Here is a 16,783-nt window from a genome sequence, read left to right on the forward strand (position 1 = left end):
TCATTAACAGTGCATATTTTTAGCACTTATCATAATGTCACGGGTCCCCAAAAAGCGTCAAAAGTGTCAGTTGGGTGTCAAATCTTTCCGCCGCAATGTTGAAGTGCCGCTAAAAATTGCTGATCGCCGCCATTACTAGTAAAAAAATTTTAAAAAATAAAAATGCCATAAAAATATCCCCTAGTTTGTAGGCATGATAACTTTTGCGCAAACCAATCAATATACGCTTATTGGGATTTTTTTTACCAAAGAATATGTAACAGAATACACATTAACCTAAACTGATGAAGAAATTTTATATTTTTTTATTGGATATGTTTTATAGCAGAAAGTAAAAAAAAAATATATTTTTTTTCAAAATTGTCGGTCTCTTTTTGTTTATAGCGCAACAAATAAAAACCGCAGAGGTGGTCAAATACCATCAAATGAAAGCTCTATTTGTGGGGAAAAAAAAAGACATCACTTGTATTTGGGAACAGCGTTGCACGTCTGTGAAATTGTTGGTTAAAGCAATGCAGTGCTATATCGCAAAAAATGGCGTGGTCATGAAGGGGGGGGGGGGGGGTAAACCTTCCGGAGCTGAAGTGGTTAAAGTTGATGTGCGTGTACTGTAGAGGCAGGCGTCCCAATACTTTTGGTAACATATGGGGTTTATTTACTGAAGGCAAATCCACTGTACACTACAAGTGCCCTTGGAAGTGCAGTCGAAGTAGATCTAAAATGACGGGAAGCTCTGCTGAATTTTATCATCCAATCATGTACAAGCAAAAATCCTGTTTTTAATTTTCCTTGCATGTCCCCCCAGATTTACAGCGACTGCAATTCCAAGAGTACTTGTAGTGCACAGTGGACAGTGTGTGTAGTGGGCGTGTACATGGCGCTCACATGGCTCTGTTCTGCTGATCACACAAGCTCCCACTACAGTCACATGACGAAGCACATCTCCCAGTAGCAGAGCAGTGCTCAGTGACAGATCCCGCCCCCTGTGTCCCGGGCCCGCCCCCTGTGTGTAGACGTGCTGCAGGTCACAGTCGGTGTCCCGGTCACGTGTACATATACCGGGTTCGGTGCGGGCGGTGCTCCCAGTGATGTCCGTACAGATGGCGGCGAGGTTGGGCCGGGCGCTCCGGGGGAAGTGGCCGCTTCCCTCTCTAGGTGTCCGGGCTCTCCACACACCGGCGATCCGCTCCCGGGGCAGAGCCGGCTCCTCGGTCCTGCTGGGAGCGGCGGTGGTGGCCGGACTGGCGGCGGGTTTCTCCCGGTTACAGCGGGCTGAGATGGCGGCCTTGGTGTCGGAGGAGGAAGAGGTGGCCCGGCGGTGTCAGACGTTCATGGCGGCCCCGGTGACTCCAATACAGGAGCTGAAGGAGAAGAGCCGGGAGACCAGGACCAGCATGGAGCTCCTCATCATGGAGACTCAGGCCGAGGTGTGCCGGGCCCTGGAGAGGGCGGACGGGGGCGCCACCTTCACTGTGGACCGCTGGGAGAGGAACGAAGGTGAGAACCGGGGGGGTCCACTCACCCCTCTATTATCATGATCAGTGTCCGGTGATCACTGTCATCTGACTGTCTTCTACTGTCAGTGGGGTGTAGATCAATTACCTCTGCTTATACTGTCATCAGATCATTATCCTGTGCCTGCAATGTAATGATTACTGACTGCAAGTGCTGATCGCTGACTGTCCCCCGCTTGTCCCGCCTGTGGGGCGCTGACCTCCCCCCGCTTGTCCCGCCTGTGGGGCGCTGACCTCCCCCCGCTTGTCCCGCCTGTGGGGCGCTGACCTCCCCCCGCTTGTCCCGCCTGTGGGGCGCTGACCTCCCCCCGCTTGTCCCGCCTGTGGGGCGCTGACCTCCCCCCGCTTGTCCCGCCTGTGGGGCGCTGACCTCCCCCCGCTTGTCCCGCCTGTGGGGCGCTGACCTCCCCCCGCTTGTCCCGCCTGTGGGGCGCTGACCTCCCCCCGCTTGTCCCGCCTGTGGGGCGCTGACCTCCCCCCGCTTGTCCCGCCTGTGGGGCGCTGACCTCCCCCCGCTTGTCCCGCCTGTGGGGCGCTGACCTCCCCCCGCTTGTCCCGCCTGTGGGGCGCTGACCTCCCCCCGCTTGTCCCGCCTGTGGGGCGCTGACCTCCCCCCGCCTGTGGGGCGCTGTCCTCCCCCCGCCTGTGGGGCGCTGTCCTCCCCCCGCCTGTGGGGCGCTGTCCTCCCCCCGCCTGTGGGGCGCTGTCCTCCCCCCGCCTGTGGGGCGCTGACCTCCCCCCGCTTGTCCCGCCTGTGGGGCGCTGATCGCGACCTCCCCCCGCTCGTCCCGCCTGAGTCTTGCAAGCTTTATACAAGTGTTCCTGCATGTGCTTCAGGGGATAGTTTTCTAGTTCTGGGGGGGGGGGAGGGATTGAGGGGTTCTATGGGAAAGAAGTTCTATGGAGGGGTTTTAGGGGGCAGAGGCTTTAGAGTGGGGTGGGGGAAGAGTAGTTGTTCAGGTGAAAAATGCATATAAACACATGTATGGTAAGTTTATGGATGCACCTATTGGAGAAAATCGGGCCAAAAACACCTAAAACTGATAAAAACCCACCTCATACATGTTGGGTCACCCTACACTCAAAGTCCAAGTATGAAGAGGGAGAAAGAGAAGTAATGGGACTCTACACTCTGGGTGTAGTCGGGTGTGAATGGGGGCTGGTCCTCCATCAGTGAACCCCCCCCCCCCCCAGTGTGTTTTTATTAATGATGTAGAAGGCCCCCCATCACATTTATTAATGGGGCCATTTGCAATTATCTGTGAATGATTGGCCCCTGGATATGGAGCTGTGGCCGTGTCCTAATGGTTTTTAGTGGGGCTTTCATCCCTTGCTGATCGCAGGGACCCCCCCACTGGGCCTTCCACATTCACATTTATTTCTAAATGGGGCCCCATTCTAAAAATCAGGTACTTAGTACTTACCAGTCCTTGGAGTCCAGCACTGTCCTCTCACAGACAGTTCTTCTCCGCTCCTGGAATCCTGGCACTACCTTTCATAGGTGAGGTTTGAAGAGGCGGGTATAGATGATAAAATGGTACTCTATTCCCCCCTCCCAGGAAAAAAAAAAAAAAATCCTGCATCAGACTGGTTTAGAGTAGTACCTCTTATTCAGTGAAATTCCACTATAAAGCGGTATTTATACCCACAAGCAAACATTTATAATATTGCAGCTTACAAATGTGTAGATGTGATCTACACATCTAATTATTGGTAAGCTGCAATTAGTTTTTATTTTTTTAGGCTTTCTTCCATTTTTCATCTGGTGATCCAGCCAGCAAGTCTGTTGCTTTTTTCAAAAGCTCAAGCTCTCCAGCAGAATGTATCAGTTTACATAGATAAGGAAAACCACTTAACGCTGGCAGGGGTGATTAAAATGATCCAAGTTTATTTATTCATACAAAACCTTCATCCCAAAAAGAGAAATAAAACAGCTGTAAGTTATTATAAAATGTAAGCTGGAGTTTGGCTTTTGCATCTAAATCTGCTAATACACCCCCCCCCAACTGACATTGCTGCTGTGTGCCGTGCTTCCTGTGGTCATTCATCCAGAGTGGAGGCACTCTAATACAGGAGGTGTGTTACTATCCAGATCACCAGGTGAAAAACAGGTAAAAAGCCTACAAAAGAAAACTAATGCAGCCACCACATCTAGTTATTGGTAAGCTGCAATACATTGCGTTTTGGGTTTAATTCTGCTTTAAGTGTTTAGAGAATGTATTATTATAATACAGGATTTCTATGAGCCCTTGTAGGTGAGTGTGGATGACATATCTGGGGTGGTGAGATGTATGTAGTCCTCCTGGAGACCATAGTTCTGTCATCATTCCGCTCCCTTGTATCCTCGGGGCTTTCAATCCCATGGATCGCTGACTTGGAGAACTCAGACTTGGGGCTTTTCTGGGTCTTCGTGTTCTCTGTCAGGGACTGATTTTATGAGTTATTCATCCAAATGTAATTGGATCTGAGCTTCTTAAAGTGCTTATGAATGAAGGGAGTGCATTGTAAGAAGGGCTTGCCAAGTGGAATTTATTAAAAAAATTATTTCAACCCTCCTTTTTTTTTTTTTTTTTTTTTTTTTTTTTTCTATGTATTAATTTCAGGGATAGAACAAAAGATCTGCACTATAATTGGTACATATAAATTTAACTGATTCTTGGTACTTGGATATATCTGATTCTACCTTCAGTTATCTCCTATATAGAATACAAATCTATTGTTCTCCGTTCCTTTCCATGTCCACATTGAATATTTCTATCATTAAAGCTCCCCCCGTTCTTCTTGCAGGTGGTGGAGGTATCAGCTGTGTTCTCCAGGATGGGAAGGTGTTTGAGAAGGCGGGAGTCAATGTGTCTGTGGTCCATGGATACCTATCACAAGAAGCCATCCAGCAGATGAAGAGTAGAGGAAAGAACCTTCAAACCAAAGATGGTAGGAGGTCTTCCATGGTGTGTACCTGTGTTCTGACAATATACTGTTCTCATGGCACAGTTGGATTTCTATTCACAGAATAAGTGGAAATGACCTCCCCACCCATTATGACCTTCATCGCCTTCCTGTACACACTTTTGAGTGACAATAGCTAAGAATTGCATTGTTCACATCTTGGGCCTAGGAGGGGGTACAGCATATGATGACGTTTGTATTGGTTGGGGCTATATTTAGAGCTATTCTTTAGGCACAACTCAGGGCTTTACAAATACCCCCCCCTCCCCTCGGTGCTTGCTTCATTCTACAGCTAATCTATTCTTTTCCTTGAAGGGGGATGACACAGCAAGCCAAGGTGTTGCAACAGTGCTACGATCGCATCCATCTTCCTCCTCCAGGTTATTTAAATAGCAGAGCCTGGGGCTATGTGTTAGGTGAATGGCCGGGGACAAAGATGCGTTCATCGTGTTAAGCTGACAATACACAAATCAAAATTCAATCAGTTCATCTGGGACCAGACAAATTTCAACCAATATGTGGGCTTCCCTAACTAGACAGAAGTTAATTGTTCAACTGACTGGATGGATGGATGGAGTAATCTGACACACACACAGGTCCCAAAACATGCAGCGTTTAAATCCAAGAGGGAACAGAAGTACAGCAGGGGCTATAAATGCCACCTCGGCCCACCAATATACCCTAAAGGATATATTCACCTTTTTAGTTGCATCCATATATAGGGTGTAACATATTACTAACTGAGCAGCCCCCGATCCCCCATTGTGACAGCGGGCCAGGATACTTCTCACTAGGTACTTCATTGATCCTTCCTGTCATTCAGTAACTGCCCGAAAAAGTATGAAAAACCGCTATTGTGGGATTTTCAAGGCAATGAAAAAAATAAATTTTTGAAAAAATTCATTTATAATATAGATAGAAAAAATTGCACAAAAATCGCAAACATATTACATACGAATATTAAAACATTGTACATTGAAAGAGGAGATGAAGTGATACTTTAATCCAACATGTTTCAATGGGTAATGGTTATTAAAATCTTCATCAGGGATATTGTATCACTACCTACAGAAAATCAAAAATACAGCATTTTAGAATTGCATGTAAGAATCACATTCAATACACATAGATGTCATCCATAAGTATACAAAAATGATAACTTACTTTCCCCCCTCACCTTCCAGGACAGCTACTTGAGAGATGATCGTCTCCGCCCTCTACAGGAAACACAAATCAGATAGAATTTAAAAGGCCCCTCCCTTTCCTCTGACCCTCAGTTGTTTTGTGTTTCCAGTCCCTCCAGGAGCAACAACACGTTTTGTTCTTTTCTTATGGTCTGGTAACTGTGGTTGGTGGACCCCCCTTCTCTGGTTTCATCCAGGACTAGTTGTGGCCAAGCCCTGGATGATGGTCTGTACCAGAAGGGTTTCCTATTTCTAAGGGTTGCTTGCCTTTGTAAAATGGTGGCAACTCCCTTCCTTTCCCCAGCGCTGCTGTGTGGAACTGTGTCCTCCTAATTGCTTCATTCCGGTGTACCAAGATGGCGTCAGGAGGACTTCCGGTGATGCAGCAAGATGGCGCCGGAACCGGTAGTCACATGACGCCATTCTAGGCACAGTTTTTGCGGTACAGCTGCAGTCTTCTCTTCGACCGTTCTCCGCTTGCTTCATGAAGCCTGAGGACAGGTCTGAGGATGGAACGTCCGCTCGTATTGAACCAGCGGCAGCATCCGGGTCCCATACTGCCCCCAAGGCCAAACCGGTGAAGAAGAAATGTGGGAACTGTAGAGCCAGGCTCTCTGATAGTTATAAAAAGCTATTTTGTGTGGATTGTATCCCACCCAGAGCTAGTTCAGAGTCTTCCTCCTTTAGGGAGTTAATGACTTCGATGAAGGGGGTAGTGGATTCTTTTTCGGTTACTAGTATAGGCCCTCCCTCTTCTAGACCCATAGCTCAAGATCCTTCAACCTCTGCCAAGTCCCTTCCCTTATTAGTATCTTAGACTATTAGTTCACGCAATACCTCTGATCTGGAGGAGGGTGAGAATTCAGTCTCTTCATCTGATGAAAAGTCTGCATCAGAGGAAGATACAGGTAGCTCATCCAAGTATCTCTTTCCAGTTGAGCATATTGAAATATGAACTATTAAAAGCAATTTATACCTCAGAGCAGATTGAGATGCCACAGCATGCTCAATCTGTACAGGATAAAATGTATACGGGCCTTTAGGGACGGAAATCTAGAACTTTTCCGGTACATCAGTCTCTTAGAGACATGATTCTATCTGAATGGAAAGAACCTGAAAAAGGTTGTTCCAATCCAGAGGACACAAAAGAAGATTTCCTTTTCATCCTGACTTTGAGGAGGTTTTCTTTAAGTGTCCTAGATTAGATGCTTCTATGTCGCAGGTATCCAAAAGATCAGATCTTTCTTTTGAGGATTCTGGGGTCCTTAAGGATCAAATGGATAGGAAGGCCGACTCATTGCTGCATAGGGCCTGGAATGCTTCAGCTTTTTCTTTAGGCCCAGCGGTAGCATCTACCTGTGTGGCCAGAAATTTAGATGTATGGGTTCAGCGTCTAGAAGATCTTCTGGCATCTGACACCCCCAAGGAAGAGATTAGAGAATCCCTCCCACTCATTGCCAAGTCAGTCGCCTTCTTAGCTGATGCAGCAGCAGATTCAGTGAAATCCGTAGCTAGGGCTTCGGCTCTCATTAATTCAGCTAGGCGAGCTATCTGGTTTAAATCTTGGGAAGGTGACCTTATCTCCAAAAAATAAGCTCTGTGGCATTCCTTTAAACTGTTTGGTTCTTCCTTAGAAGAAGTCTTATCTCGTTCCTCTGAGAAAGGTAGTCGAATCCCTTCTTTCCAAAGGAATAAGCCGCAGAATAAAAGGCCTTTGCGTGGCTTCCAAAACAAGGCTAATTTTAAAGCCAACAGGCAACAGGCTAAAAAGAAATGGTCCTTTAACAAAGGCAAACTCGAGGAGGAACTCCCTTTGCTCCTTCAGCCCCTTCCGAGAATACCCAGTGACGCCAGGTTAGGGGTAGGGGGAAGATTGTGCCATTTCATCAAGGAATGGGCAGAGATTTCCACCAATCCCTTCATCCTTCAAACTCTGGTAAAGGGTTACAGATTGGAGTTCAAAAATTCAATTTAGGTAACAGCGATCACAGGTCAATTTAGTTTCAGTATAAATCACACAAATAGGAGACATGAAGGGAACACAAAGACACTGAATTTCAAAAGAGCCAACTTCCCTAAACTACAAACCTTGCTAAAAGGCATAAATTGGGATAAAATATTAGGAACAAAGAATACGGAGGAGAGATGGGTTTGCTTTAAGAGCATATTAAATAAGGGCATTAGCCAATGTATCCCATTGGGTAATAAATTTAAAAGAGCGAACAAACCTTCTGGATGGCTTAACTCCAATGTAAAAATGCATATAAAAGCAAAGGAGAAGGCCTTCAAAAAATACAGGGTTGAGGGATCATCCACAGCATTCAGAATTTATAAAGAATGCAATAAGAAATGTAAGGGTGCAATTAGGATGGCTAAGATAGAACATGAAAGACACATAGCGGAGGAGAGCAAAAAAAATCCCAAGAAATTTTTTAAGTATGTAAACAGTAAAAAAGGGAGGACAGACCATATTGGCCCCATAAAGAATGAGGAAGGACATCTGGTTACAAAGGATGGGGAGATGGCAAAGGTATTGAATTTATTCTTCTCCTCAGTCTTCACGAGTGAATCGGGCGGCTTCAGTAACCAAAACTGCAGTGTTTATCCTCATGACACAACACAGGAAGCACCTACATGGTTAACAGAGGACGGAATTAAAATTAGACTTGAGAAACTTAACATTAATAAATCACCGGGACCAGATGGCTTGCATCCGAGGGTACTTAGGGAACTCAGTCAGGTGATTGCCAGACCGTTGTTCCTAATTTTTACAGACAGTCTATTGACTGGAATGGTACCAGCTGATTGGAGAAAAGCCAATGTAGCACCAATATTTAAAAAGGGCCCAAAAAACATCCCTGGGAATTACAGACCAGTTAGCCTAACATCAATAGTATGTAAACTCTTGGAGGGGATGATAAGGGACTATATACAAGATTTTAGTAATAAGAATGATATCATTAGCAGTAATCAGCATGGATTCATGAAGAATCGTTCTTGCCAAACCAATCTATTAACCTTCTATGAGGAGGTGAGTTGCCATCTAGATAAAGGAAGGCCCGTAGACGTGGTGTATCTGGATTTTGCAAAAGCATTTGACACAGTTCCCCATAAACGTTTACTGTACAAAATAAGGTGCGTTGGCATGGACCATAGGGTGAGTACATGGATTGAAAACTGGCTACAAGGGCGTGTTCAGAGGGTGGTGATAAATGGGGAGTACTCAGAATGGTCAGGGGTGGGTAGTGGGGTTCCCCAGGGTTCTGTGCTGGGACCAATCCTATTTAATTTGTTCATAAACGACCTGGAGGATGGGATAAACAGTTCAATCTCTGTATTTGCAGACGATACTAAGCTAAGCAGGGCAATAACTTCTCCGCAGGATGTGGAAATCTTGCAAAAAGACCTGAACAAATTAATGGGGTGGGCGACTACATGGCAAATGAGGTTCAATGTAGAAAAATGTAAAATAATGCATTTGGGTGGCAAAAATATGAATGCAATCTATACACTGGGGGGAGAACCTCTGGGGGAATCTAGGATGGAAAAGGACCTGGGGGTCCTAGTGGATGATAGGCTCAGTAATGGCATGCAATGCCAAGCTGCTGCTAATAAAGCAAACAGAATATTGGCATGCATTAAAAGGGGGATCAACTGCAGAGATAAAACGATAATTCTCCCGCTCTACAAGACTCTGGTCCGCCCGCACCTGGAGTATGCTGTCCAGTTCTGGGCACCAGTCCTCAGGAGGGACGTACTGGAAATGGAGCGAGTACAAAGAAGGGCAACAAAGCTAATAAAGGGTCTGGAGGATCTTAGTTATGAGGAAAGGTTGCGAGCACTGAACTTATTCTCTCTGGAGAAGAGACGCTTGAGAGGGGATATGATTTCAATTTACAAATACTGTACTGGTGACCCCACAATAGGGATAAAACTTTTTCGCAGAAGAGAGTTTAATAAGACTCGTGGCCACTCATTACAATTAGAAGAAAAGAGGTTTAACCTTAAACTACGTAGAGGGTTCTTTACTGTAAGAGCGGCAAGGATGTGGAATTCCCTTCCACAGGCGGTGGTCTCAGCGGGGAGCATTGATAGCTTCAAGAAACTATTAGATAATCACCTGAATGACCGCAATATACAGGGATATGTAATGTAATACTGACACATAATCACACACATAGGTTGGACTTGTGTCTTTTTTTTCAACCTCACCTACTATGTAACTATATAAGGAGTCCCTTATTCAAGACCTACAGTTGGTTTTGCGGACCTTTCAAAATTAGGGTGGAAAGTCAACCAACAGAAGTCTTGCCTAGTACCCTCACAGAGCATACTTTTTCTGGGTTATCTAATAGACTCTGCTGCCCTAAAGATTTTTCTTCCCGAAGAGAAAATTGTGAAAATTCTTCTCTCTGTGCAGACCTTCAAACTGCTCCCTCAGACCTCCCTTTGGCGAATCATGCAGTTGCTGGGCCTAATGACTGCAGCCATTCCAAGGGTGCCTTGGGCTCAATTGCATTCCAGACCCCTTCAGGCTTTTCTTTTGCTCCATTGGGATCACAGGAAAAATTCTCTGGATCAGCTGGTAAAACTACCAGAAGGGAATTTTCTAGATCTCGCCTGGTGGGAGCAGCGAGAACATCTGCAGAGGGGGAAGGATTGGGCACAACATTGCCCGATCAAGATTACCACAGACGCCAGTCTGTGGGGTTGGGGTGCTCACTCACAGGGTTGGCAGGCTCAAGGAGCCTGGTTGTCAGAGGAAGCAGGTCGCTCCTCGAATTTCAGAGAACTTCTGGCTGTGAGGAAAGCACTTATGTCTCTGGGAGAGAGGGTCTATTCAAAAGACCTTTTAATATTTTCAGACAATGCCACAACAGTGGCGTACTTGAACAAGCAAGGGGGCACTCACTCGGAATCACTTCTGTCATTAACGCAGCAGATTCTGTCCTGGGCAGAGATCTGTGGCTTTTCAGTAAGGGCAGTTCACACCAAGGTGTCAGAAAATGTGCTGGCGGACTTTCTGAGCAGAGTGAGCATCAGTTCCAGCAGTTGGGAACTACATCAAGGCACGTTCCAGGAGGTGGTGCTAAGATGGGGTCTCCCCACAGTGGATCTTTTTGCCTCCAGTCTCAACAAGAAACTACCGGCGTTCTTCTCTCTGGAGAGAGAAACAGAGTCCTTGGGGACGGATGCACTGTCCTTCCCTTGGGACTTCAGCCTGGCCTATGCCTTCCCTCCTTTTCCCCTTTTGCCCCTAGTGTTTTGGAAAATTATTCAGGACAGAGCAGAAGTCGTTCTGATTGCCCCCTGGTGGCCCAGGAGGAGTTGGTTCTCCTCTCTGAAGGCCCTATCTGTGTATCCTCCCTGGCCCCTTCCAGTTCGAAAGGATCTACTCCATCAGGGACCGGTATTGCATCCAAACCCTCAGACCTTTCATTTGACGGCCTGGAGGCTGAGCGGCGCATCCTACAGTTAAATGGATGTTCAGAGAGGGTTATTCATTCTGGACAGCCGTAAATTGGTCACAAGAAGAATCTATGGGAAAGTTTGGAAAACTTTTATTTCCTGGCAAAGGAAATCTGGTTTAGATTCTTTTTCCATTCCCTGCATTTTAGATTTTCTACAGGAGGGATTGAAAAGGGGTCTCTGTCAACACCCTTAGGGTTCAGGTTGCTGCCCTATCTTTATTTTCAGAGAGAAGACTAGCGGTAGATTCCTTAGTCAGGAGGTTCCTTTTAGCCAGATCTAGGTATACTCCCAGGATCCGTAAACATGTTCCTCCCTGGGATCTGTCGTTGGTATTAAATGCACTAACAAGGGCTCCTTTTGAGCCTTTGCATGAGGCTTCCCTGGAAATGATTTCTTTGAAATTGTCCTTCCTTTTGGCTATTACGTCAGGGCGAAAGATTCCGGATCTAGAGTCTCTTTCCTGTAAAGATCCCTTCCTGAGGATTTTAGAGGACAGGGTGGTGATTAAACCCGATCCACTCTATTTACCCAAAGTTTCTTCCAACTTTCATAGGTCCCAGGAGGTAGTTCTCCCTAGTTTCTGCACCTCTCCCAAAAATGCGGAAGAGGAAAGGTTTGGTCTTTTAGACGTTAAGAGGTGTCTTCTACTTTATCTAGAAAAGACCAGTGGGTTTAGGATTTCCTCCCAACTGTTAGTTTTGTTCAGTGGCCCCAAGAAGGGGTCCAATGAATCTAAAAGTTCTATTGCTAGGTGGATTAGGGGAGCTATCTGTGAGGCATATAAAGCGTCAGGTCGCACCCCTCCTTCTAGAATTAGGGCCCATTCAACGAGATCCATGGCCACATCATGGGCAGAAAGAGCGGGAGCTTCATGGGAAGATTTCTCTAAAGCTGCCGTCTGGTCCTCCTCTCATGCATTTGTCAAGCATTATAGAGTTCAGATGCTTTCCAGCCAGGACCTTTCCTTTGGTAGGAAAGTGCTTCAGGCTGTCGTCCCTCCCTAAGGTATTAAATCTTGCTTATCATCAAGTAGCTGTCCTGGAAGGTGAGGGGGGGAAAACCCCCGTTAGACTTACCGGTAACGGTATTTCCAGGAACCTTCCAGGACAGCGTCTATATTCCCACCCTATTCTATTTTTTCACTGGTCAACCATGTTTTCCTGATGGTGGTGTGTTTTATGTTTTCTATTTTTTTTTTCCTCTGCCGAGTGCACCTTCGTTGGAGGTTACTTGATCTTCTAAACAACTGAGGGTCAGAGGAAAGGGAGGGGCCTTTTAAATTCTGATTTGTGTTTCCTGTAGAGGGCGGAGTCGATCATCTCTCAAGTAGCTGTCCTGGAAGGTTCCTGGAAATACCGTTACCGGTAAGTCTAACGGGGGTTTTTCAATACATAATTAATCAAATGGCAGGTGCCCCATGATATCAGCAAAGGAGGTCCAAAAATCACACAGTATACCCTAGTTTTCTACAGGACGGCCGGGTACAAAAATCCAAAAATTTTGGGGCACTTAAACAAAAATTTTTGATAACTTACTTTTCAATACATAATTATTTTTGTATACTTATGGATGACATCTATGTGTATTGAATGTGATTCTTGCATGCAATTCTAAAATGCTGTATTTTTGATTTTCTGTAGATGGTGATACAATATCCCTGATGAAGATTTTAATAACCATTACCTATTGAAACACGTTAGATTAAAGTATCACTTCATCTCCTCTTTCAATATATAATGTTTTAATATTCGTATGTAATATGTTTGAGATTTTTATGGAATTTTTTTTTCTATCTATAAAATGAATTTTTTCAAAAATATATTTTTTTTCATTGCCTTGAAAATCCCACAATAGAGGTTTTTCATACTTTTTCAAGTTGCAAGGGATGATGGCAATTACATGCCCAATCACATGAGTCGCTTTGAATTTTTAGATTCAGTAATTGCCCTCCCATACAAAGTACCAGAAGACAGCTATACTGACAGTCTGCAGGAGCTTGAGATTGCACCTGTGATTTGCTGATCATGGGGGAATACTTTACAGGCTCCAAATAATAAATGCACGCTTTTTTTACCTGCAAAAAGATGTGCGTTTATTTTGAAAAAGGTGAACTTATCCTTTTAAAGTCACACCGCTCAGTTACTGTTTATGCAGCATCGCTGCCATACTGTATTTGCCATATAGTTAATAATTTTACCTACCAAAGCTTGTTTGGTCGTTCTGGTGATGTACAGTTGTGCAAGTCAGAAACAGAAGCCTGCACTAGTCATGGTTTGCCCTTCATGCCCTAAGGCCTCATTCACATGGGCGTATGGATTCATACACCCGTGTCAAGGGCCTTCTTCAGCTACCCGGGATGCACAGGAGTTCCATGAAGGCAGCCTGTCCTGCATCAGTGAGAGGTGATCGGCTGTACAGATTTCCTCACCCATCCCGGAGTGCAAATCAGTATGGGTCCGGTGCACAGATCATGCTCTAGACCTGCACAGATGTACACTCCCTGTATGTGTGATCTGTACAGCCAGCTGCCTGTCATTGATTTAAACAGGCTGCCTGCATGGAATACCTGTGCATCTTGAGCTGCTGAAGGCAGCCCTTCATATGGATAAGGGTGCCTGTGTGAATGTGGCCTAATTAGGCGCACTGGATGGAGGTAATGATGCTGATTCACTATGCAATGTGCAGGTTGGAGGATAAGATGGAAGCTGATTTCCTTTTAGAGCAAAGTAGTTGATTTTTCTGATTTAGCTAATTGGGGAAATGTTTGTAAACCACAAGGTTGGCTGTACAGAATTATAAATTCTTTGAATGGTAAATGTGTATATCAATGGTAAATGGAGATTTCTTCTTTTTCTTTTTTTTTTTTTTCCCCCTTCTGTCTGTCCTTCAGGGAAGCTGCCTTTCTCTGCAATGGGAGTGAGTTCGGTTATCCACCCCAAGAATCCCCATGTCCCAACCATCCACTTCAACTACAGATACTTTGAAATTGAGGAGGCTGATGGTAAGAATTTGAAAATGTCAGCTGTGCTTGAAAAGTATGTTCTGTATTCTATTTATAACCTGTGTTGGACCTTTTAGATTTTAGTTATCTAATGTGTTAAAACTGTCGTGTACAGTAAACTGAGAACCCAGAGAATTCAAATGGAATATGTTAAGAAAATACATCATCAGCGTTTCCCCTCAATTGTATCCAGTGTTGAAGGCCACTGAAGCTATATGCACCAGTACCTTGCTGTCTCCCACCTCTGGAAGCATGCTTTTGCTTTAAAGGGACCTTTACCAAAAGCTATCTATGCAGGTAAGGGATGTCTGTAGATAAAAACAAACTGTGTAGCTTTGCCTAATAATGCCCTTGCTATTGGTGTAGGTAATTTATGTACCTCCTGGAGCCTGGCTGAAAAAAACAGAGATAGTATAATCCTGTTTTGCCTTGTTGCTAGGACCTTGCTAAGAAACACTTGGCCAATTTTTTTTTTTTTTTAATCTCTATATCTATATCTCTATCATCGATTTGCTGTGATTGTGTTTTGGCAGGATGGGATAATGCCATCTCTGGGAGTTTTTCAGCCAGGCTTTAGAAGGTATGCAAATGGCCTATAGCAAGGAAGGGCATTATTTACCTTTAGTCAAAGCTGCCCAGGTTATTTTATTTACAGGTGCAGTGCCCTTTATCTGCATAAGCAGTTTGTTTTGTGTTTTTGTACAAACCCTTTACTCACATTTTAGACCTATCTTCTAATATGAATACAGCACACCCTCACAGGACTTGCAATGCCTTTTTCAAAAGGATAGACTGTTCTTTCTATTCTCTTTAATTGTACATCACGGGACACAGAGCCATAGTAATCACTATGTGGGTTATAGGCCTCCTTCAGGTGCTGGACACTGGCACACCCTAAACAGGAAGTTGCCTCCCTATATAACCCCTCCCATACCAGGAGTACCTCCAGTTTTTTCGCTAGTGTCTAAGGTGTTGGTCACGAGTAAAGATGTTCTGTGCTGAGCTCCACCGGAGCAATCCTTGCTGGGGTCAGCTATGCAGCCGGATCCATTCAAAGTGTCTTTTAGGCCGAATTGAATGGTACCCGGGCCTCGTGTCCGAAGAAACGAGGTTTTGCTTGTAACGCTTCTCTATTTGGAGTGCTGGACCCCGGGTCCAGTACTTTGGTATTTTCAGCCATAAACTTTAACTGGCGGGTTGCTATTACAGGTCCAGGATTGTGGGTTCTCCGAGGGTCCCCAGTTCCTGAAGGTTTGTTAACAGAACCCACCGTGAAGGGTGAAGATTGGGTCTGTTGGTTTTACCACAGAAAACCCTGCGGCGGGAATGGTAAGTGGAGTTTTTCTAAGGAATTTAAATTTTCTTATGAAATGTCTCCCTTTTTAAAAAAAAAAAAAAAGTAAATGTCATGCCTAAGAGTCACCACTGGGGGCTGTCTGGAGCACGTACCTTCTCATGCTTTCCTCAGAGATCACGCTGTGTCAGGAAGCAACAGGCATTTTCCTCTGGCTAGCAGGCAGACCTCTGGTAAGGGGGGTTTTTTCTTCCACAAGACACCCCCCCCCCTTGACAAAGCTCTCCCCCCTCTGCCTGGGAAGGGAAAAGCTAAAAACGATTGGCATGCCGCTCTGCTTTCATACCGCCCCTGCACGGCAGATTGTCTAGGTCTCCTCCTCGCCATCTCTCCCTCACACACAAGCCAATACAGTCGGATCGGAGGCTCACGCGGGAAATCTCTCTTTTGAAAAAAAAAAAGGATGGGGGGGTGCGATGTAAAAGAGGGGGCGGGACTTAGCGCGGCGTTGGCGTCCTCCAACGTCTGGCGCGGGAGTGGGTTTTAAATGCTCCATTCTTGCTGCTGCAAGTTGTCAGAGGGACACAAGAGCAAAGAGGGGCATGTAAATGGTTTGGTGGCACGGGCATTCCTATTGACACATTTACTATTAGCATCAGGCTGAGCGTTAATAGCAGCGGCAGTTGCTGGACTATTTGCTCAAGCAGTTGATGCGATCCTTCTAGTAGTACCTCTGCTTTTGTGCATCGGGCTATGGTTGGAAGGGGGTAAACGCTCCAAAAGAGGGCTAAAGGGATCTCCCTCAAGCTCTGAAAGCCTAAAACTCATCTCTACAATGGCATCCTCCCCTGAGAGGGGGTGGCTGGTCAGAGTGAGCCTTCAGGGGCCATGGAATGTTTACAACACTGCAGCCCCTGCCTATATTTCTAAAAAGGTTTTTCCTCAGCCTTGATAAGATGGGGGGAAAAAGGTTAGCGGCTTTAATTGCATCCCAGATTGGGCTAAAATGTGACAGATTCCATTCCATTACCCAAGTACCCTCAAACTGAGGATATGGGGGCGGGAGAAGATGTTTTCTCCCAGGGGATCGTGAAGAGGCTGATGACTCCTCTTCTGAGCCTCCTCAAAGCTGTGCATGCCTTTCCTGTACATTTTATTGTTGGGAAAGTTTATGTATTCTGAGTGGGATCACCCAGATAAGCATTTTTTCCCTCCTAAACTTTTTCACACTTTATTCTATGGAGGTAAAAAACTTACTAAAGATGCCAGCAATTGACGCTGCTATATGTTCTGATTTTAAAGTTTGAAAAAAAAACAAAAAAAAAATATATTGTTTTCCTGACAGCTTGAGTGTCTCAGCCTGTGCTGACAG

General features: G+C 45.4%; 1 protein-coding gene across 1 annotated transcript in view; it reads left to right on the forward strand.

Annotated features, from left to right (window-relative positions):
- The first annotated feature begins 914 nt into the window (after positions 1-914).
- Positions 915-16,783, forward strand: part of CPOX (coproporphyrinogen oxidase) — a 32,785-nt gene continuing 16,916 nt past the window's right edge. Inside the window, exons 1-3 of the mRNA XM_073616980.1 lie at positions 915-1,497; positions 4,302-4,445; positions 14,007-14,117. Of these exons, the coding sequence (XP_073473081.1) occupies positions 1,089-1,497; positions 4,302-4,445; positions 14,007-14,117 (664 nt within the window). The 5' untranslated portion in view covers positions 915-1,088. The remainder of the gene's footprint in view (positions 1,498-4,301; positions 4,446-14,006; positions 14,118-16,783) is intronic.

The sequence above is a fragment of the Aquarana catesbeiana genome, linkage group LG02, assembly GCF_042186555.1.
Source record: "Aquarana catesbeiana isolate 2022-GZ linkage group LG02, ASM4218655v1, whole genome shotgun sequence".
Taxonomy (NCBI): Eukaryota; Metazoa; Chordata; class Amphibia; order Anura; family Ranidae; genus Aquarana; species Aquarana catesbeiana.